This window comes from Eufriesea mexicana, unplaced genomic scaffold, assembly GCF_001483705.2.
Source record: "Eufriesea mexicana isolate 0111107269 unplaced genomic scaffold, ASM148370v2 scaffold798, whole genome shotgun sequence".
Classification (NCBI taxonomy): Eukaryota; Metazoa; Arthropoda; class Insecta; order Hymenoptera; family Apidae; genus Eufriesea; species Eufriesea mexicana.
Window position 1 is genome coordinate 87,057 of NW_016908980.1, and position 24,425 is coordinate 111,481.

Genomic DNA, 24,425 nt, shown 5'->3' on the forward strand with positions numbered 1-24,425 from the left:
ATCCGCAAATCTGTTAATGGCTACATCTGCAAGGGATTATACGAGTTATGTGATATTCCTATGGTGCTACCGGTTGATATGCTGATAGTCGTCTTGCTACGATAAGTATCAGATAGAAGAGACGCAAGGAAAGAGCGCGTTTCATCCTGGACCTAACAGTGGATTCGTCAATAAGGCTACCCGTGGCAGCAGAGCTGGCCCGTGCCTTAGACTCAGAAATACTATAGCTCAGGAATTAATATTCATAAAAAGGAGGATCCACCGAGAACTTCTTTCCTGAATTTCTTTCACTCCATCCAGTGATGAGTGTGCTAGCAATAGCCATTACGGAAACTATGGAAAATACGATACTACGTATATTTCAGGTCGACGTTTCGTGGTAGCTTTTTTGGTGGATGACGGGCAGGATGGTCGCTGAAAGCGTAGGGTCTCGAAGCGTACACGTCGATCGACCCCGGGAACAGGAGGCAGGAAAACCCTACTGACGCAAGTGGAGCGCGAGTGAGACCCAAATTGAGGGAGTAGCGTTACGCCGGCAGCGTTTCGATTAAAACGAGCTGACGCGTGTGTTTACGAACGGGGCCGCGTAAACTGTCACGTGAATAAAGTATCGCGATCCGGAATGCCGGGATAAACCAATAAAAGCTGGACCACGGGTCGACCTGGGAGGGCGAAGAAATCGACGTGGACGAGGACGCGGCTGACGACCGGACCACTTGAACGCGCAGAGAAAACAGGGCGCGGACGAGCCAAACTCTATTTCGCGGTTTCGCGCGAATAGCAAACGAAAAAGTTCATGGAAACGGGCCCGGTTGCGCTGACTGGCAGCCGGACAGGCTACAACGACCGTTTCCACGCGGTAAACACATTTTTCCCTCGTCAAAGTTGCCTGGTGGCTGATAGAAACCGAACCGACCAGCTGAAATGGGGAATCGATTGAAAATAGGGACGTAGCCACGACATCGATTTTGCCGGACCGTTCGTCGAGCTCTCGTGTCGAGTCGGCTATGGGTGGGAAAAACAACGCGTGTTAGACGTAAAATACTTTTACGATGGTGTTTCAAGCTTTCGTGCGGTGAATCGAGACGTGGACGAATATCGAGTTCATTCTAGTGATCGGTGCAGAGGATAAACGAATCGTTCGTTTTCTTTAAGTAATTTCAGATACTCTGGGAACTATGGTAGGAAAGAGTTGGCGAAACGTCGATAGAGGTAATAATTTAAGTATAAGGTGGATTGAACTTATGCAAAGCTCTTGTAGCATGGCGAAACTGGTCTCGAGACACCGAAAATTCACGAAAGAACAAGGACACGATAACACAAACTGAAGACTCGTAAACTGATTTAACTTAGGGAAGGAACACCAAGATAACGAAAACACACAAAGACGCACTGCTCTTTTAAAACTCTCTTTCCAACACCAAACGAATCACGCTTGTGCTGGTCACAACCGATTTCCAACGACTCTGTTTTGGTTGTCAAGGACCACGCTTTTTATGCTTTCCTTAACCTACGCTTCACCTCTCCGTAGAGGAGTCACGCAACTTAATTTTGTTATATAGAATAACTTTTCAATTTGCTTCTAGATGATATCGATCGGTTTACAATTTGTTTTTGTTGGCAATAGCCGATTCGCGATTTCTTTTGGTATCCTACACTCTATGTACAAGCTATCCGAGAAGAAATCATTATTCCAGTGTGTAATACGTTATTCCTCTATCCTGTTTCTAACACTAGGTATACGGACATGTGTACCTTTCTCAATGGACATGCGTTAATTCGACGCATAAACAAAATCCATCACTTTCTTTGAAAAAATAATTCAAAATTTACAATATTTACAGGAATAATTTTTATTTAAACGTAACTGGCCGACGTAACTTTCCTGATGAAATTGTGAGTTTGTTGTATAACAATCGTATATTTATTATAAAATTATAAATTACACGTCTTATAACTGAAATTCTTTATAACAAATTGACTCTGATCCATAGCAACTGCACAACACCACGCATTCTAGATCTTGCACTCGCACTACCAAAAACATACGTATCTACATTCGTGCCATTACTCGACCTCACATACCTGCATTCACACTAATAAGACCAAATCCACAGAAATTCGGTCGCACCCCATAAACCTAGCGTTAATTTTAACGCTAATACGTATCTCAGAAGATAAAAGATAAAAATTCGCAGATCGTTACATTGCTTTTTAGCCTTCGTCAATGAGGTACACGATAATCGCGTAGATAGAATTAAAAATGCTAAGTGGAAAGGGGTAAAATCAATCCCATCGTGGACTAATTAACGGCCATTAAGTAATACAAACATTTATCGTCGCGTTAAACGGTAAAAGGGGGAAACGAGGTAACTTCGCGACGAGGTTCGATAATTCGATGATTCGAGCTTAGCGACAAAAGACCGATGAAATTATCCAATCAATCCCTGTTAACGACTCTTTATCCGCGCACGCGAATCGCGAGTCGCCGCGGGCGAGTAACGGAAAAATTAATTCCCCGCGTTCCGAGGAATCGATATTCGATTAACGATATAGCTCGCAGCCCTCTGCGACACAGGCTTCGGACCAAGAGCTCGAAAACGCGTCGCGTTAAGTTCCGTCGCGGTGCGTTTCGCGTTCGGGATTACGCGCTGTTTATTGCGGCCGAAGCGCAGACGTTGCAGTCGGAATCGGACAGTATTGCTCATCCGGGAGCTATTAAGGTAACCGAATCGAGCGGACGTATAATCGCTTCCCTCTCCAAGCGTCCACCATCGCGTTTAATAACCCAGATTTTACGCAGGAAACGCGAACGAGACACGTGTCCCGCGAGTAAACGGCGAATTCCGCGTTCAACAGCGGGAAAATTTTCCTCGCAGTTGGGTCCTTTCCGCTCGGTAAAATAGGGAAGAGAACGAAGACGAAAATAATAATGGCGAGGACCTTGCAGATATCTTGCGAATTTAATTTACCATTCTGTACACGGTACCCAAGTTCATCGACATCGAGTGTAGGGATTAAACGGTGATGGTAATTATGTAGGAATTGTAAGTGTGAGAGTTATGCGCAAAGGAACACTTGGACCTGTTTAGCTAGTGACGGGCAATAAATACTAATCTAGGGTTCGGACAGAATGTTTAGAGCGACGTCTGAAGTGCTCGTGGAAGAACGAGTGATCGCGTGCAAAGATCGGATGAGAGAGATATTTATGACTGTATGGAATGCTAGTGAAGAGCGAAAGACGCCTGAATGTTTAGGGTACGTGGTCCACCTCGAGAGCGAGGCTATAGGAAATGCGTGATTGAGGAAGAAAGCTCGAGTACGAAAGAAGACAGAGTGCAAGATTTAAATCAGGGTGCAAGGGCTGTCCTAGGACAGTCCTGTTGGTGAAAGTGTGATACGAGGTTTGAAAGAAAGTCGAGTCGGTGATAGTTCGAAGAGTTGACGCGCGAGCGTGGATATGACACGCGGTTTCCTTTACCTGTCAATTTGACAAGTGGCAAATATGTGGAAATAGGTATACAGATAGCGTCCGTAAACCTAGTGTTAAGTCTCCTTAGCTCGTAAATAAAATATATTGGAATTCACAACGTCCTTTATTCCGTATATTATTTAATCTTTTAGTTTGCATCTTTACTCTTAAGTCTCCTTAGCTCGTAAATAAAATATATTGGAATTGACAACGTCCTTTATTCCGTATATTGTCAATCAAAACATATGCCCTACATTTATTTATTAATAAATTATAACTGTGTACGAGTGATCGATTCTTAACTTAACCCCTTGGCCTGCAACCACGTGTGAGGCTCGTGGTAAGGTTTTCCAGCCAAAACTGATTATCACGAGCCTGGCCCGTGGTACGTCGGTCGGGTCAAAATTATGATTCTTAACTTAACCCTTTGGCCTGCAACCACGTGTGAGGCTCGTGGTCAGGTTTTCCAGCCAAAACTGATTATCACGAGCCTGGCCCGTGGTACATCGGTCGGGTCAAAATTGACTATCACGGGCGTGGCTCGTGGTACATCGGCCGGGCCAAATGTAGACATCACGGTCACGCCTATGGTTTGTCAATGTGCCCCACTTCAATTATTAACCTTTATTCTTTGGTTTAAATCATTTGTTCCTTTTTAATTAAATATGGTCATGTTAAAGGCCCATATTAACCTAGGCTTTGCTTCTTCGTAAAGCTATGGTGGAAAATTCGCGATACTGCAAATGTTTGCATCGCGTTTGTATCCCTCGGGAATACAATCGCAGCTGTTTCCGGAGACTATAGTAGGAACTTGGCTGTAGGTGTCGGACGATCGAGAAAAATTCCCGTGGATTTATAGCTGCTGTTGGGGCTAACGAGGACCGATGATCGAGTTTCGCGATAGCTGCTTCATCCTTGTAATAGCTCGCGATTGCGATACGTCGTCGCGTTATGAACATTTATTCGACTGACACGTCGTGTTCGTTCAGCCTTTAGAAGTTGGGAGACCGCCTCTCCGTCTGATTGCCTGTACAACTCTGTTGCCACAGAGCTGTCGAGTTGCAGCGATTCGAAGCGAACCGCGTCTTTCGTGTAAGTTCTCGCGGATGAAAATCCTCTTTGGGAATTGTCTACCTTGTTTGAAGATTGTTTAACCAACTCTGTCGGCTCGGAACACCGTTGCTTTGCTAGTTGCGAATCGAAATCGACATTGCCCTTTGCCTCGATTATTCGCGTCATCGCCCGGATTCCCATCCGTCCTTTCAGCCTCGTGCAACTCGAAATTATACCTCGAATCGCAAAACACTATGCCGGCGCGGGAATGATCATTTAACCATACAGAATTCGCGGGAACGTATCGTCTGTGCAGAGGCGTTTCTTTCGCGGAACAAAGGGGTGATCGCGAAAACGATTGATCGCGCGCGTTATTTGTATTCCAAGTGTCGCGTCACGTTCCGTCGCGGTGGCATAATAAATTATTGACGGAATTCCGCGATTCAGCCGCGCGGGAATTATGTATGCAAATGAGGCTGCCTGGAACGTGAGCGTCATTTCTGCGTCGGACGGAGCCGCGGAAACGATTAAAAACTTGGACCGCCAGCTCGGTCTATAAAGCGGTGGAAACAGGGCTCCGGGGTCAATCGGTTCGACTGGATCGAAGGAAACTCCTAATTATCAGTCCACCTCTCCCCGTCAATATTGGAAAACTGTTCGACTTAGCTGGAACGATTTTGCGCCGGCCACTTTTGTCCCATTTCAGCGGACCTTTTCACCCGGCTCGCGGATATTACTTCTGATGCCTTACGTTTCCGCCTCCGTGATCGAGAAACACCGTTCCGCCGCGCTTCCGCTGTCTCTCGCTCCGTTACCTTTCGCTCGGGTAATTAATCACGACTCCAGGCAGCTATTACCGTCTTCCACGCGTGTTTCCACGTGCAAGTTGTTCCGTGTTCTTCCAGGGACTTTAGCGATTCTCTGCCGAAATCTGACGTTCAACGCGGAAACGTGCCATTTTTCTCCGGCGTGTAATTAAATAAGAATGCCCCTATAATTAGTCGTAAACTAATTTTCCGAATATAACGTCCCCTGGAAAAATTCTAGAAATTCTCGTACTAAGGAAATTACTTTAGAAATAGTCTTCGTCGATCTCCCGATCGATTCCAAGACTCGCGACGTCATCGACGCTTTCGCCTCCCTCTTCTTATCGCCGTTGCCGCTTTGGCGAAAGCTTTTCGTGGAACCAGCCATGGTTAGAAGAGCACTCGGGTCGCTCGATAACAGATGATGGTCCCATGCGAAATTGTTCGCGGCGACACACGCCTGCGAGCCTCTCCTTGCCAACAGCTTTCGTCTGCCGCCGCGACGAAACGCAAGTGGCCATCCACGTTGCGGTTCCTTTCTATATTTTTTACCGAATGAAAGGGAGAAATAGAGCGAGTCGTGCCGAGAGAAAGGACCGGCCGAAAGCTTTGGAACAGGAGACAACACGCTTCATCGTGGACGGGGCGCAGGCGGAGGCACTTTGAAAAGCTATCAAAGCAGGCTTGCAAGCTCGGCTCCCTCGAGAGCGTTGCTTGCCCGACGCTTCTTTCTGTCTCACCGTATTACCAGGATACAGCCGCGCGAATAAACAGTTCGCCATGGTCCATAGCGCGTCCCTTTGATTACCTTCTCGCGAAACAACCCCATCGTCACGCCATTCGAACGTAAAAATACAACCGGGATGATGGACTACACGGATACTCGATTCCGCCATGTTTAGCGAAAGAAAGTTGGCAGAAACGATTCGCTGTCCCATCTAAGAGGAGAAGTTTGTCGAGATGAGATAGACGAGTTCAGCGGTTCTCAACTTCACCCCTTCGCACGCTGTCAAATCGATACGAGGTACAATTTAATTTAATTATCGCGATTCGATTCGTAGTTTTCGCTAATTGTAAGTTGATCACGCGGACTAAGGTTTTCCCTAGATTAGAGATTAAAATTGCATTGATATCTGGAAAATTGCTTGAACTAGCCCCTGTCTAATCAATAGAATAACAGTTCGATTTAGTCCCATGCACTATGATTTAACCCTTTGCACTCGAGAGGCGACCCTCAGTCTCCATTTCATAAAATTTGGAAGATCGATATTAATTAATATATCAAATTTAGTGCAATGTAACAGTGTGCAAGGTATCGAAATTAAATAATTCTACAATTCTTTATTTAATGCACAAAAAGGTATCGTCAGTTTTTTAATAGAGAATCTTTGATTTTCTACCCTTTTCTAGCCAAAAATCGTCGAGTGCGAAGGGTTAATACTGGAAAGTCATGTATTGGAAACTCTATACGCCATAAAATTGTACAATACAAAAATCCTGGAATTTCTTCAAACTGTGTGCACGTTGAAACACGACGAATATAAATTTGGTCGTAGGACGAGTGTAAAATATAATACCACTATTCGACAAGAACTCGCAACGAGTTGGGCTCGTTATTCTAGTACAAAGGATTAATAACGCGACGCGAAGAAGCTTCCATTTCCTTCGATAACTGGATTTCGCTCGATTAAATCGACCCAGCAGCTCGTGGTCGTCTCGTAATCGCAATCTCGCCGCGAACGGGTTTATGTCAAACAGTTTTCTTTATCCCGGCTGCGCGGAGAAGACAATGGCACCGTGACGCGGTGCTGGAATGGTAATAACGTGTTTGCCCGTCGCGATGCGCTTAAGCATTCAACTGTCCGCGAGAAACCACTTCCGGAACGAATCTGCATAATTATGCGTCTCGACTTCGACGCCGGTCTCTCGTCAGAGGTATCCGCAGCCTCGGGAATCGACTTTCCAGACGCACGGCTTCGACGAACCGCCGAGTCTTTGTCGCGACATCCTCGTCGCTGAAAGAAATCCTGTTTAACGGAACAACGAGCGGAGCTTGACCGCCGTCGACAGCCGATTTACCGTGAGTTTACCGGCTTCAAAGACTCGTGACAACGTCCATAACGCGTCGTAAAATTACAGCTCGAACGAAATCGGAAATCCAACGTGCTCGCCGTTGTCCGAAGGAAAATTCTCGCGTTAATCCCACGCTTTTGTTCGGCCGCTCGTAAAGGAATCCGGAAACTCGATACAACTGGGGAAAACCCGGCACGGTGAAAAAGGAAAAGGTGAAACAACGACGGGGGAGAAGGAGAGAGAAGGATAGTAAAGAGAGAGAAGGCTTTTTGCCACAGCAGGCTATCCCTGTCCGTGATAGCCTGCGACGAACCCTCCCGAGAATTTCAGAGAGGAGCTGGCCGATCAAACGGCGCGATCGCGGGGATATTTCGAGTCGGTTTTCGCAGCGGGACAAAAGTTCCGGTAACGATCGCGACTTCCGCCAGGAAAAAAGATTATTAGTTTTATATCCGTTTCGTCTTTCGCTCGCCGGGACTCGAGACGTTGACTCGTTTCTTTCGCCGATATCGGGAATATCGAGAACTGTGATCCGGTATCGAGCTAATATCGGCCGATGCGTTCGATCCAAGAAATGAAATATTCTACTAGGAAACGAAATAAATCTACTCGGTTCTCTATTTGTTAAAGTCCATCTTCTCTCATATTCTTCGAGTTTCATCTTTGAGCAATAATTTCGACATAATACAGCTCCTAATCTCTATCCTATAGAGATAGCTACTCGTATTAGCAACGATTGGTAGCAATCGTTGCGCATGGAGTTACCGGTTAATATATTAATATATTAGAGTATTAAATTCGGGTTTGCCGATTATCGATTGTCGATTATCGGAAAAGTAATGAGATTTGCGCGAATAGAGCGGTGTGAGTTACACTAAGGTTGACGTTGAATGCAACGATTGAAAATCGTAAATATCTCTGTAAATATTCCTATGCTATCAGCGATGGATTTTAGATTCGGTTGGTATTAACCCTTTACACTCGAGAGGCACCTCCCAGTCATCGTTTAATCAGATTCTAAACATGGATGTTAATTAATATATCAAATTTAAAATTAGCCAACAATGCGTGGAATATCGAAGTAAAATAATTCTACGTCTTAATTTGCATATGATCTCTTATTTACCGTTTTAGAAATATCGTCGACCTTATGGCAGAAAGTCTTCAAATTACTATTTTCCTGTAACGAAAAATTCGCCGAGTGCAAAGGGTTAAACCTCGTTTAATTGATCGTAACTTCTCCATTTTCAAATTTTCATTCGCTAATTAAAAATATGGTTCATGGTTCGATTTATATATTATATAAAATTAGTAGAAAATATTATGTAAGCCACTTACCGAAGAATCGCAATTTTCTCGCCCCAGACCACGCAACGACACTCGGCCTACGGAATTTAGGTGTATCGAAAAATCAACGAAAAGGTTAGAGACGGTGGAATAGAAGCGAACAAGTACAGGATGATTACCGTGGAACGCGAGGGATGGAGGAGGCATTCTCCGGAGTCGTGATGGCGGAAGGGCTCGAGGGAAACAGGGGAACGGTCAAAGAGTTTCTCTGTCCGTGGAGAAATTTTCATTCAAGACGGACAGTCGTTAGAGAATTCTCCGGGTTCCGCGTACCCCGATATTTTCCTTGCTTCCACAAACGAAAGAGATCTCCTCGGGCCACCCTTCCGAATCCCTACCCCCTGGCCATTCGGATCCGCGGATCTCGCGCGATCGTCGAGCACCGCGCTAGGTAAATTTGCTCGAAACGATGCCCAACATCCTGCTTCAACCGGAGAAAACATTCGAGAACCAACCACTAAGGGCAAACTCTCCATTTAATCGACGAATCTAAGTTTACGAAGCTATCCTTCCGCGGATTGGAAGGGAGAGATGGAATCGCGAGGGCACGATGTTATTGGACAGAGGATGAGAAAGCTAACGCTGGAAGCTATTACTTCCTGCAGTAGCTTAAAGCTTTGAGCGCATCCGAGATGCCGGTCAGTCAGAGTGTTTGTCGTGAATTCGTCATTAACTCGGCATGGATCCGACGCGAGTTCGTCATGGATTCGACACGAATTTGTCGTGGATTCTTCATGGGTTCGATACGAGTTCGTCATGGCCTCGTCATGAATTGGACGCGAATTTGTCACAACTTCGTCACGGATTCGACGCGAATTCGTCATAAGCCCGTCGTGTGTTCGACGCGAATTCGCCATGACTTCGCCACGGATTCGACGCCAATTCGTCATGACCTCGCCATGGATTCGACACGAATTTGTTATGACTTCGTCATGGATTCGACGCGAATTCGTTATGACTTCGCCACGGATTCGACGCGAGTTCGTCATGACCTCGCCACGAAGTCGACGCGAATTCGTCATGAAATCGTCATAGATTCGTCGCGAATTCGTCATGAAATCGTCATAGATTTGTCGCGAATTCGTCATGAACGTGTCATGGACTTGACACGAGTTCGACGCCAATTCGTCATGACCCCGCCATGGATTCGACGCGAATTTGTTATGACTTCGCCACGGATTCGACGCCAATTCGTCATGACCTCGCCATGGATTCGACGCGAATTCGTCATGACCTCGCCATGGATTCGACGCGAATTCGTCATGGCCTCGCCATGGATTCGACGCGAATTCGTCACGAAATCGTCATAGATTCGTCGCGAATTCGTCATGAAATCGTCATAGATTTGTCGCGAATTCGTCATGAACTTGTCATGGACTTGACACGAGTTCGACGCGAATTCGTCGAGGACGCGTTCTCCACCCCCATAATGGAAGGTGTCCTCGCTCAGAGACTGGAAACGCTCGCTCGTTTATAAGACCTCGCGACTTTACGAGCGGAACGCATGACGGATTCCAGCTGTTTCCCAGGCGAAACCCGAGAATCGAGGGAAACAGCTTGTTCGCGGCGCGGTGATATCGATGACCGCCGAGCGGAAAGACGCGTGCGTCCGCTCGTAAACGGAATATAGCCGCTCTCGCGGCGAACCAGCCAACAGCCTACTTATCCTCGTGCATCGACAAAGTGGCTGCTCGTGTGTTTCTCGACGGATACCTGGGCATAAATCTTGATTAAAATCGTCCGATCAACTTTTTCAACGTCTACCCTTTACGAGCATAGAAGGCCACTGCTCCGCTTCCGAGGCAAAACGCTTCGCGGGATGGCTTATGCGAGATTGTTGCCGCAAAATTTGTTGTTACCAGAGACGAATCGAGTTAGTTTGTATGGGATAAATTACGTGAGATTACCTCGAAGACATACTCTATTTCCACGATGCCTGACCAGTTAGGGATTGATCTACTTGGGACGCGAGATTTTATATTTGAATTACTAAACTGACGGGACTAGCAATTTAAATATCTCTTTTTGATCAAATATCCAATTTGTTATTATATCGATAAATGAATCTGGAGCAACTTAACAATCTTTTTTGCAGTATCAAAAATAATAGGCAAGTTCATACTTGTTATAAATATCGTTTCATTAATAAACGTACGCTATTCACCCTCCCTCCCCCGCCTCATTTACCGAAATAATCGTTCGTCGTCTTATTTCCACGTATCCTCCATCTCGATCGGTTCCCTGGAGCCGATACGCGACCACGCAAGCGCGAGAAATGTCACTTCGCACGGGGCAAAATCATCGGTGCTGAGGAAAACTCATTAAAGGATCACGATACCCGGGGAGAGCGGGAAACAATGGCAAAAGACAGAGGGAAACAGAGGAGGACGTGGCGCGTGTGAGAGGAGAGTTCCCTCGGGAGGACGAGCGAAATTTCCGGCGGCGTTCCGTTTGCCGTAAAGATTAAGCTTCACGAGGCCGCGCGAGGTTCCCGTCTGTTCGAGACGGTCGCGGTGCTTGCGCAAAAATCGTTTGCCGTGCGAATAAACACAGAGCTCGGGTATATTTGCGGCAGCCTCGTGAAAAGCGTAAGCAACCTACTCTCGCCTCGGAACGGCAACTTTTCGTATAAAGCGAGCCACGAGGTTTCGCGTGGCCGACGAAACAAGTAATCTCGGCCTCGGCTCCTCCCTTATCGGATCGTCGTTTAGCGCACAACCAGACGAAGCCTCTTCCACTCCGGGTTCACGACCGGTATAGAATTAAACAAAGAACGTTCCGCCAAGATTTCCTCGAATCCTTAGCCGAGCTTTGCCTCGCGTGACCGCGAATGGAAAAATTCGAACGACGACGAAATTCGAGGGAAAATTACGCGATTGTGGATTATCGATGAATAATCGAAATAATCGAAATAATCTCATCTGTCAAAATTAACGAATTTAAACGCACTCGCCGTTAAACGCGTTTCGATGGACTTGGTTCGTGACAATGACAGATGGTATAATTTTAAAACGAGCTATCAAATACTGCGTGGAATTATATCAGCGAATAGCGCAAATAACGCGATGCGTTACGCGTCTGTTTGATCATCGTCCAGTACCAGCATGTCGATCGTTGACAGCAGACTATGCTACAACCACCATCGATGACAGTCATACGATGAACCTGTTAACCCTTTGACTACCACACCGAAATCACGTGTTTCCCTCAGGACGCCATTGTTCCAATATGTTTTTGATGTTCTAATACAAATTTTTAATTGCTCAATGGGGCACTTTTTATCTCAAAGTATCTTCTAATTAGCGGTTATATTCAGAATGCACTAACTATCAATTTTCGTTCGATGTAGTTCAACGTAGTTCAAGTAGTTCAAGCGCTCCGGTCAGCAATGACCACAATGGCGTTACAGGAGAAACCGTGGCCGGTCATATACGACCAACGTGGCAGTCAAAGTGTTAACACGTTTCGTGCCAAACCATTTTTGCCCGACATGATCCTGAAGCCGTTTGTTGTTTTGGCTAAAAATTGACATATTATCGCAGAATATTATTGTAATTAGCTTGTTCAGAGTCGTTATCACATCGTGTACCTTTTATGGTGTATTTCCCACTAATAAAAAGCACTAGAAGAGTCCGTGAAATTTTGCAGCAATGGCAACCATTACGTATAATTAATAATTGTTGTATATATAACAATTAAACAAATTTATGTGCTTTGTTCTATACCGCATTTTGTATAATGCCTCATTCTCTTAGTAGAAATATATTTCTTTCGGAATTAAATTTGTCGTAAGACGTGTCTTCAGCAAATTAAATAAATATGTCTGCATGCACGTGGCCTGCAGATCAAGTTCAACGTGTACCACACGTGGCACGGAACGTGTTAAACGAATCTTAAACAGCGATCGAATCGTTAAAACAGATCAGGACAATCTAATCGAGGTAACCGACGATACGGTAGGGCTACGATATTAAGGGTGGAATTTTTAAGGGTGGAACTCGAAGAGAAACATTTTCGATAGCCCTTCCAGTGGAACAAAATTGTATTATTCTTCTCGATTGAAGTTAAACAAGCGTGGACCAGGAAACATACACCCGTTAATTAAGCTATACCGAAGAAAAGGGGTGGTAAGGGGGATGCTAACCCGTTTGCGCAGAGCGCATTATGCGAGACGCAGCGGGCGCAGTTGAGCGGACGGATTTAAACCGTTTAATCGGCGGAAGCCGGCGCGGAATTCTCGTTATCCTTCGAGTTTGATTTTTTCCACCCCCGCGGCCATCCTATTCCGGTACTTTGAATATCATATCAGGGCCGGTGCGGCAATCTTGCGCGCTTTATGGCCGTTATTAAAATTCAAATTCAACGATGCAAATGCAGGCTAAATTAAATCGAGCCGGCCGTGTCGCGTGGCTTCCTTTTTCACGCAGCGAAAACGCTGGAATTTACGCGTTAATCCCTGTCGTGCGTGCAGCGCGTGATCCTTCGTTCGCGCGACGAATTAATCCGGGATGAACGAGCGCGAATTTCGCGACCGGGGGTAGATCGTATCGCGTTATAAGCCCGACGAAAGAATCCGAGATTCGAGCACGTTCGCTTTATCGCGCGACCTCTGAGCCAAAATTGAAACGTAACCTAACCCCCCGTTTCTCGCCTCTCGCCGCACTCGCGTTCCCTCTATTCTCACCTGGATCCTCGCTCCCACGGTTCACTGCTTCGTTGCGTATCTCGCGGTACGCGGCGACGTCGGTTAATTTTCCTTAAACAAGTTGATTATACGACGCGGCCTCGAGACACGTGGCAGAGCTACAATCAAATCAAACGATAGCAAGCGTCTGCCAACGTTGATCCTAAGTTCTCCTCGGGTTCAGCCGCTCCGTGTTTGCTAGCTTTAAGAGCTTATATACTACGACCATGGTGAAACTAAAATAAGCTACGTAATTTCATTCAGATCCTCGAAATAGGGGCCATTTTTATGCATTCCTGGTCTCTCGCGCGCTATCAATTACAGGCGTGTAACGCGATGCGGAATTTCTAGTCGTGGAATTCAGCTCGTACCCCGTGGACGGTCAAAGCGGGAAGAGAATCAGAAGTGGCGACTTCAGAGGGAGAAAATAAAACACGATGATCAGTCGGGTTAATTTTAAACCACCCTCTTACGAAAGTGCACGAGCGGGGAAAAAAGAGAGCAGCGTGCAGGAAGGTAAGTGCTCGTCATGAGCAGCGGAAAAGGTGATGGGACTTTTAAGGAAAGTCGGCTGTAATTGGGCTGCAGCATCCCGTTGGACCGAAAATTAGAAAGGAGATCTTATAGCCGCGCTCTGATGACCACAGGGCGAGTTCTTCCTAATTGAATGCTTACTTAGTACCCGCGCAACGGGGAAGCAGCGAGAATTGTAACAGGATTATGTCGGTGAAATTATCAAGTTAGGACGCAGGGCCATTTATGGCACTCGTAAATAACTTTCGGTCAGATTTTCTCGCGGGTACGTTATTCTTTTTACTCTCGTTACAAGAGTTAAGAATTAAGAATTCCTGCGTTCGTTCGACGAATATAACTTTCCCGTAGGTCCGCCGCGTCGTTTCACCCTAGCCTAATCGATGTCACGGGTGCAGCGCAGGGTGCGCACATACGCGACGTCAGTGGTCGCTTTGACGCAGCTTCAAAGATTTCGAGCAATATCGCGCTGGCTACGGATCAGGTCGACGGAAACTACCCACCAATTAGCCAAACAGGACGAGGCCTATAGGAGGAATCGCGACGAACGGACGTCGAAAGGACGAGACGAAGCAGGGACGACAGGGTCAATCGTGTCACCCTCGCCAATTCCAGGATCCGTGACTAATTGTCCTCGTCGTGACTGCGAGTCACCAGCCTCTATCGAACGATGACGAGCGATCGAAATTGCGCGCCTCGACGGTCACTGCGACTAATTATTCGCAGTGACTCATCGCGATTAATTATCCTCGTGCCTCGTTTTTCGCGTGAACGGTGCGCGTGACGAGAAGAAAGAGAAAACAGGCGAATTGTCGCGTACGAACGTGGAGATTTCATAACGAAAGGCTAAATATAAACGGGGAGTTTAATCTGCCGCCGGATTAAGGGGCGGATCAACGAAACGTGAACAATGGACCGCGTAAATAGTTGATTGGATAACCCCGTCCGGCGATTAAGGACGATTTATTATAAGGCGTAAAGCTCTTGGCAAGCTACGGCGTGGCACGAGACAAACTATACCCCACTTCGTATAATTGCTCGCGTTATCTGCGAGGTATTATCGTCGTGGCCGGTAATTAACATCGATAAACAAATTAGCGTGGCAGCAACGGCTGCGGCGTGTACGCTTGGCACAACGAATAGAGTTAATTGAATAATATAATTTCTTCGCCGGAAGAACGATTCGTTAATTATAAGGGGAATGGGGAAGGTACGGCTTCGCGGCGCGGTGCGCGAGTTCGTTATTACGCTCGGGGGCGAGTCGGCGCACCAGGCTCGATATTATATTTCAGAGATAATTTCACCGCTATCGGGGGTGAATGATAACGAAATTACAATGATTACCATATGGTAATGTGATTCGCCGAAGGACTGGCGCCAGTCACGTGGCAAATTACCGCGTTCTCTAATCCACGCTCTGTACCGACCTATCCACCGTACAGAGTGCACATACATATGTATGCGCGTATGCATTATCGCTGTGTACGGAGGCTGGGTCACCCGGCATGACCGTCCACGACGTTTCGGCAACGATTAATCTCCCCAAAAATAACCTCTCCTCCGGCAAATAACGTCTCTACCGAGGAAATTCTCGCGACGCAAAGCCGGGCAACTCGCAGACAACGAGACGAGGAAGACGCCGAGACGTCTGGTGGTTCGATCGCGGTGCGTTCCGCGCGTGTCGCGTTACACTCGTTAGTTTTCGCGACCGTTGCAGCGAGAAGGGCTGCGCTAACGACGTATAACGCAGCGCGACAGGCGTTTCATTAACGAAGCAACGAGAGCCAGGAAGTCGCTTTATCGCTCGCCGACCTGGAATAGACGCGTCGCAAACCGGAAGTCTTGGAATACCGAATCCTCCCGGAGTCCAATTTACCACGCGCGATACGTTACTCCTTCTAGTTTCGAGAATTCTGCCAGGGTTCTGGGCGTTTCCCTCGAACGTGCACCTGCCCGAGAGGCTTTCAAAATTGCGAAGGGGCGTCTTCCTTTTATCAAATTGCTCGGTCGATAAAACACGACTGGAACGAAAATCCTCGCGTTCCCTAGCTCTCGGTGTACGATCGAGAAATTAGCAACGAATTAGAACCGCGAGGCAACGCGGTCGGAATCTTCGACTAGCAATCAAGAGCGTTAATTCCCGCTTAAGAAGCAAGGCAAGCTTTGACGCGGTCAGACTTCGTCGTGGTTCCCTAATCCGCCGGTTGAATTTCAAAAGCATCGGCCCGCAGTCTCGAACCCGAGGTTCCGAGACGCCTCGGTATCGAAGGAATAGCAACGAGCGGCTGCTTCGCTCGAGAAAATAGAGCAAAGGGGGACGAAGAGACAGGTAGAGAGGAAGAGGAATGCGGAAGAGGAGGGACAGTACGGGTGGCAGAGTGTTGGCTGCGGAGACAAATTGTCGAACAGTGCTTGCGGTCGGACGTACACATGTTCGCCGAAGTTAGGTTACATTTAGAAAACAGGATTACAGTTCGCTTCACAGCGCTGGTCTGGCTGCCGAGCGCCGGTCCAAGACTATGAAACTGCAATGCACCTGCACACTGGGCACGCAGGTGGCCTTCCGGGGTTCGTCCCCTTTGTTTTCGCCGGCGGTTTCCACGCGGGCGCGGTCCAACTTCGTGCCACCCTGCGGAATCGTCGCCGACCGACCTCGTTGTTGCCGTTCACCGCTCCGCCTCTGGTCTTTTGTACCGGCTGCTGCGGTATCGCGGGATTAGACGGTTAAACCAGACGAATCTCGAAAGTAAAAGCTGCCCTTTCACACGAAAACGAGTAGAAAGGATTCATGGTAGAACTGTAACGACCGTCGAGTTTTGCATCCAATCGAGAATCGGAACCCGGTAAAATTGGCAGAGAGGCGGAGCCTTTCGAAGAGTCGCGATAATTTGAAGCCTCGACGGAGAGCTAAACCGGAAACGAGATTGCTATTAACAGGTGGAAGCATCGAGGAAAATGGCTATATTTTTAGAAGAAATTGTCCCGAACAAAATATCTGGGGGATCCCCTTATCGGGTTTTAAACTAACTGTGGTTCCTAGTGGTGCTGCCGGTTGGTACCCGCTTCATCGTTGTACTGTCGATAGGGTAGCAGGTAGAAGAACTAAAGAAACAGGAAGGGATGCGTTTCGTCCTGGACCTGCTAGTGAACTCGTCGTTAAGGCTTTTCTAGTAGGCCCGTGCCTTAGACGGGGATACTTGTTATGGTAAAATTCAATAGTGAAGCAAACTCTACATTCCAGCGGTGCGGGGGGGCGATTCCTTCTCCCAATGCTCTGTCTTTTGTCACCAGTCTTCTGAAGACGATTTTTGACCTGCGAGGCCCTGAACAGGCCAGTTCTAACCATTCGCCCGTTGAATAAAGATCCACACAGTTTTTCCACTGACTACTCTTCCTTTCGTGATAACCCCTTTAACAATGCTAACGTGACATAGGAACTTCTGAATATTTAAGGGAGGTCGAGGATTCATCGAGAACCTCGAACCTCCTCCAAATTTGAATCCATCTAGCAGCGAAGCTGAGAATGACGATCCCTACACATTGTTCGCACGACAGTTCGAGCGACAAGAATTTTTTCCTCGGTCTATCGAACCACGTTCGAGTTTACACGAAAAGAAAACGGTGAACGGGTTCCTTTCTAGTCCACGAGCACGTTTCATTACGAATAGAGAAATTGTAGACTCGGAATTGCGCATGGAGGAAAGGCGATCATCAATATTGGATTCTCCTATGTGCAGACACGCGCTGGAATACAGAGGGACACCGTTTCCCTTTTTACACGTACGTAGACTACGTGCCCTTTCTTTGAGAAAGCAAACAGGACCTCGACGTGTTTGCTCGTCTAGGCTAGGCGTTTTCAACTTCGCAAACTTTTCGAATATGACGTCCCCGGCATTGTCGCGGCCCGGCTGAATCGTTCCTTCGTGATTTCGAATTATGTCCTGAATAATAAACGTTCTTTCTCCGTACGAACGGTAGGGCTGTGCAATTTTCGTTTCGAAAGAAACAATGAACCCGCCCGAACTCTTTTTCCACCGTTTCTCTGTTTTCCCCGCTTCGTTCGTTTTGCTCGAAAACGTCGGAGTCTCGAGGATATTTTGGGACGAAATTTCGTCGTTGCGAAGGCAAAGGAATTAACCAGTTTTCCTGCGCTACACCGTAAAAGTCAACACGTACGAAATAAAGTTTCCACGGGGCCTCCAATAGAGGTTACCTTACACGACCTCCCCCCCCCGTATCAAAAATTAACCGACCGTTCGAGAATTCCCTTTTCACCGAATCTAATATTCGCGGCCATTGCCTCCCCCTCTCAGGGGTTCGTTTTAATCAAGAATAAAAGGAAGCTTCGATCCACGTGGCACCTGGCCACCGCAACAGGCGCCATCCATACGAAATAGGCTCGAACGAATACTCGAGACGAGCGTAATTAATTCGCCTCACGATCCGGTATCGCCGCTGAAACTCGTTAATGAAACAATGTAACGAAACTCGCGAACGGATCAAAGTTTGCTCCGTGAGGAAAATTCGAAGCCGGCATAGAAAAGGGGGAAAAAGTGGAGCGACGAACGCGGACGGCGAGCGGAAGGTCAGAGGAAAGGCCACTTAGCCTAGGAGAGGATAGCAACGGAGGCGTGACGAAAGTGGGCCGTTCAGCTTCGTAAGAACTTACGAGCAGCCCGAAATGGCCGCAACATTCGACCCCCGTTCGACTGAGCTGACTCTTGTTGCCGCTTTACGACCGGCCATGCCGCAACTTTTTTTTACAGCCCCCCTTCATTTGCCAGAAGAAACTTTCCGCCGCCATGGCGAACGCAATTGCTCGCGCCGAGTCGTTCGACTTGGCCGAATTCTCCCTCGTCCCTCGACTTTCCTTCCTTCGTTTTCCCTCGTCGTGGCTTCGTCTAAGAGCGTACCGATTCAACGAGGAGTCATCGTCGCGCCAACCGGAGACACGGTGGTTGGATTTCATTTCGAGTTCCCGTCGAGTTTCGCGAACTCGTCCCGCGATTCGCGGGGGTAACGATCGATCGGCTGGTAACGCTATGGCGCGGCCAGAGGGGGGGATAATTCAGATGCGAATGTTTGCGAAGAAAACGTTTCCTGGGGAAATCATAACCTCGCGGGGTAAGGGAAGGGATGGTGGGTAAATTTGACGTGGAAATAATATTTATGGCTTGCCCGGCGAACGGTATTTTACATTTCGTGCCTCGCCAGAGTAAATGGCTAAGAAGTTAATGATGTTTGGTACCCCGAACGTTTCCCTCGGAACCGGTTTCAATTAACGCGTCGCGGTGCAAGTATATTTCGATACGTTTCGACATCTGAATTCGGTGCAACTCTTCGCGATAATTGCCCCGTGAGTGGAAACGAGTAACAGGGACGGACAATTAACGTGGAATAGATTAAACTTCATCGAGACCCTTTGTGGTTGGTAACATAACAGAGTACAACGTTCGCGAGTTGACCTTTCGAAATTTCGACGAGGACAGACGCGTGGAAAAGCGACGAAAGAGGACAGCCGCGTCTGGTAATTAATTAAAAACATTTAAGGTAAACCCCTCGAGCCAAGGTCGATACCGACACCAGGGAACGTCTTCTTCCTGCTATAACTTTTCTGGCCCACCCTGCTCGGCTCTCGGCGAACCTTCGCCCTCTTTCTCTCCCGTCAGCCGCGCTCGTTCCTTCGTCCCGCCCGCGCACGCGAATTATTAGAACGGCTCTCCATCTCTCTCGGGTACCCTTGTTACCCCACCGTTAATTAGAGTACAGTCTGCTACTGACGACAACCAACTGCAAAGGAGAGTCTTCACCAGCACGCCCTTCCCTGCGCTTCACCGCGTCGTCGCTCACCAACTCCACCCCCATGGCTCCCCTACGGCTGATCCGTGCCACCGGTGCGATGTTTGTGACTTGAATTATTCCACCGAATCTCCACACGACCCGTGAGTGCCCTTCAAGGGGACTCGCCGGACCAGCTTAGACACAGCGATGACCCGGCCGAGGTCATCCCCGCATCGTCCTCGAAAATTCAGCTTTCCGCGCGAGAACGACCGGATGAAGGAAAATATTACTCTCCATTCGCCGGATACTCTTTACGCCATAGCGTGGAAATATCAAGAGAAGGATACGAAAGTAGGAATTATCCGTTGGTCCAGTTTGACTGCGGCGTCTGACCATAAACGCGCTTAAACTACTTGCTCGACGCTCAACGTTTTATCCGGTAAGCGAATTACTATCGGTCGATGTTAACATCGCCGATTGCAAACAAACCCGAAGATGAGATCTTAATTCCCCACGATCGATCAGCGCTGGCGATTAAACCCGATTCGCGGTCAGTCTGGTCAAAGTTTCGAGCAGGCGGACATGCCCTGATCGGTACCCAGCTCAGGCCGGTAATCGTAGACGTATCCATGGGAAATGGAGTTACTTCGTGCGCGTTTAGAATTGATTTCCAACCTGCAAGCCGCCGTGTGTCTTCGGTGAACGATCGCGTGATTATTTCTCGATCCGATCTACGCGAATCGAATGATTACTCGAAAGCGAGCGACGCGTTTGCACCGTGAAAGATACCGTCCCCGGAGCGTGATAATTCGATCTCCGCGTGATGCATTGTTATCGATCGGAAGCCTCACCGGTCTCTGCGAGCCCCTGTACGAGCGTTAATGGAAAAGAATCGCATGTTCTTCGTTAATAAATTCGCCGATCCCAGCGCGGCTTTATTATTCCCCGTTGACGGACGATCCAATCTAGGCGAGCGAAACGCTCGCGGAGTATTCGACCGTGAATTCGCGATTGCTTAAAACCGTGATCCTAAAGTTCGATGAAATGGCGGCCGGCGACAGTAGAAAGGCACGCTCGAGTAGAATAAATCTTCGACTGGTCAGCCCTGTTTAGGTAGAAACGTGGGAAACGTACAAGTTGATTGAAAACGCGTAGCAAGTTCGGGGAGCGTGTAACGCAAGCGGAGTTAATTGATAAGTTCTTCTGCCATTCGTGACAGCGATCGAGGGCGGAAGCATTATAAACGTCGAACGTGCGAATTGCAAGCGGAATTAACAGCTTCCGAAGTTCATTCCGCATCCGTGAAACGCGCCTATGCGACGTAATTAACCGACATAAACGCGGCGCAGCTTCTGAACCGAATCGATTGTCGATTTATCGTTCGAGATCCCGTCAGCTGTACCCGTCGCGAAACATCAAACCACGCGCGATATTCTTCGACGAGCGTCACGTGGCGGGGGTCTGCAACGTGATCGAATTTAGGCGAACGCGAACGCGTTGATTTAGAGACACCGTGGAAATATTTCGCGAGCGGAATGAAGTTTCCGTCGACGGGGTGTATGATAAACGGGGCGAAGAATTTCATTAGCGAGCGAAGGGGTTGGAGGGGACGGAAAGAGCGAAAAGGGTGGATGGTGGATCGTCTGGCAAGATGACGCGCGATCGGTGCGCCATCGATCGGCACTATTCGGCAGAGACGGTCGTGAGAAGGGATCGATTGATCGTCGCACTTGACCCGAATCGGCCGGCGCTGATTAAAACGGGCCTCGGCTCGCAGCTTTTCCTATTTGTCAGCGACACGTGTCGTCGCGATCCGCTCGCGAAACTTCCGCGTATCCGGCGAGTTATTAGCGAGAGGCAGCGCGTGCGAGAGTAATCCGAGATCCATCGGAGCCGTTGCAAATCACGCCACCTTTCCACCTCCCTTCGTTGTTTCCCTTGCCCTACGCGTCGACTTGTTCCGAGCACCGACCCGACGCGCCATTAATTGTACTCGTTCTCCAAGTTCCGCGCGAGCGACGCTGCGAGTTAATTGACCCGATCAATCCGACGCTTTCCCCGGTGCCGCAGCTGCACTCTCGATCGGCCTCTTCGATCGCCGAGTCGCGAAACGAGAAAAATATATGGCAATGGAAGGGTAAGAGTAGCGAGGACCGAGGTGCAGGAGTTCCATTGAATTACGCGAATAATTCCACACGTGATCCGACCTTGAACGACCTAGAATTACCTAGGATATATTCGACGAACCTCGGAAATACCCTGCGACGCCATATTTTGCAACACCTGGCCACACTTTTCGCGATACCGATAGTTTAATCGCGCACGATTGTCGACTCTTCGCGATGAAGCTTTTGACGCAATATATTCGGCAACATCGAATTCGCTATCTTATCACGCGAATGGTGGCGGAATTATTTATCAACCTGTATCCCCCTTGCAGCTGAAAATCGCAGTTATCGCTGTTTCCGATTCCCCTATTCGTCGGGGCGAAACGAAAAACATTCGGTTTTGACGAGCTGCGAAAATATGTAAACCGGGACGCGTCGATACGGTTATTTGTAAGTCAAGCAGGTGCTAGGCTGGAGCGGTGTCGTTTCGAGATCAATCGGGGCCGAAGAGAAATTGCCCGCGCGTGAGAAACGTCCTCCCACCCTCCCGCGTGGAATATGAATCGTTGGCACAAGCCATGAATGAACGGCGTTACCCGTGTTTCATGGCCCACGACCAGGCACAGTGAATTTTCCCCTTTTATTTTTCACCGGCTTTAGACGCTCCCGGGATTGCAAACATCGCCAATTAGGCGACGTGCGCGGCGTTGGCAACGAGAACGCGGCTGAAAAATCCAGCGCGACTTCGCCTAACGAGTAGTTAATTCGACTGGTTTACGACACTCGTGTGGCACGGCCGTTGTAAATTTCATTTGAATATCAGCGCGAGTTATAAAATTTCTCGGGAAATATATATTTCGTTGTATTCGGTTACGCGAAAAGTATGGCTGGAAACGCGCACGCTGCGTTGCGATGTTGAAACGCGGGGTGCAGAGAGAGAGAACAGGGGAACCACCGGTGCGGTTGAAAATGGCCGGTCCCATCGTAGGTACGAAGTTTCGAAAATCAGAGATTCGAATCACGGTATTCAAACTTTCTCACGAGCAAAAATTTTTCCCCCGCGTCGATGTAGAATTTTCGCATTTACGCGGCTAATCGTCCTGTCGTGGCAGACTCGTCCTTTAATCCGATGACCTCCGCCATTGTTCTCGCGGTCTAAAGCAACGAGTATGCGAGCAGGCTCTAATTAAAATATGTCTTTTCTCTCTTTTTCCCCTCCATTCATCCGTAACCGTTTTCCCCCCACTGCGATTAGCCTTCCGTTATTCTGACTCGGGGAAGATGTATTAACACGGGATCGGCTAATTAGAATTGAAACTTAATTGAATTGAAATTTTAATAGAAACTGGCAATTATCGCGCGTCGGTCTTCTAACGGATTTCGTTTCCACTTTTATGAGTCTTCGAATTAGGCCGTCATACTACATTCCATGGTCTCGCGTAATATGCATCCGCGTAATATTCCTCCTTTGTGTCGTAATCAAATTTATACGACTGAACGAGCTATTACACGGTATAACGAGGAAAACTATTTCCCCGATATACGCGCGACGATATACGAGAAATTTCATATAAACGTACCATTCATCTGCCATTTTAATCGTTAAATTAACCGAACAAATGGTCATTTTTATCCTTTGCTACCCAATCGCTGTCTACCAAATTACCAAGTTATTAAATAATTATCGCGTCAGATTATTATAGAATACGAAATTAAATCAAAGCGGATAATTATAGACACTCCGTTGGACGACTAAATTAAATTACACGGCGTAGAGCAAACGAGCCATTTTCATCGACAGCGGACAGATTTATGGTACGCTCTGGAGAAAGATTAATAGCAAAGAAAGGTACTCACTGTACGTGCCCATGTAGATCGGTGTCCATGTGACCTGCGAGTGGACCAGCGTCGTAGCCACGAACAGCACGCCGAACCACACACACAAACGAGTCGCACTCATCTCACTAACAGCCCCGACAATCGCCATTTCCCACGTTTCAATCAGTTCTCTGCCTTAATATCATCTTCACCGGCGTGTCTGCCTGTACTGCCTCGTCTCTCCCCCTTTTACACACCGGGATCCGGCTCGTCCCCGATTTTACGTCTATCCGGAAAAATACCCGATAGCTCACAGTCACGATAATCTACCCCCACTAATTTTTACACGAATTTTAAACCACCTCCCCACCCTCTCCGAGGAAGCCGGTCTCGAACCACGAATTCGATAACCGATCGATCGAACGAATATTTATCTACGCGACATCTAGACGGGTCGTTTATAAGCAATTATCCGGGCAAGGAGTAAGACAGACCCGTGGTAATTTCGTACAGTCAACGGAAATTCACGGGGGTTAATGACCCGTGAACGAGCATCTGTTTTCGTGCGTTTCGACGTCCGCGGTTAAATTGTCCGTGTTATTATCGGTTTTTAAATTAGAGAAACTTTTGAATTAGCGCCTCTTTATCCCCTCGCTTCTTGTTTTCCGCCGCGATTCGCGGAAATCTCACCCCCGGACACTTTTTCACCGCGACGGTATCTTTATCACCGCGTCACTTTTGATTTACGCGGC

At 47.8% G+C, this 24,425-nt stretch overlaps 1 protein-coding gene across 1 annotated transcript in view; it reads right to left on the reverse strand.

The window, feature by feature from the left end:
- The window catches only part of LOC108546898 (uncharacterized), an 83,169-nt gene extending 59,327 nt beyond the window's left edge, over positions 1 to 23,842 (reverse strand). The window contains exon 1 of the mRNA XM_017899194.1: positions 23,713 to 23,842. Within this exon, the coding sequence (XP_017754683.1) occupies positions 23,713 to 23,842 (130 nt within the window). The remainder of the gene's footprint in view (positions 1 to 23,712) is intronic.
- Positions 23,843 to 24,425: the final 583 nt, after the last annotated feature.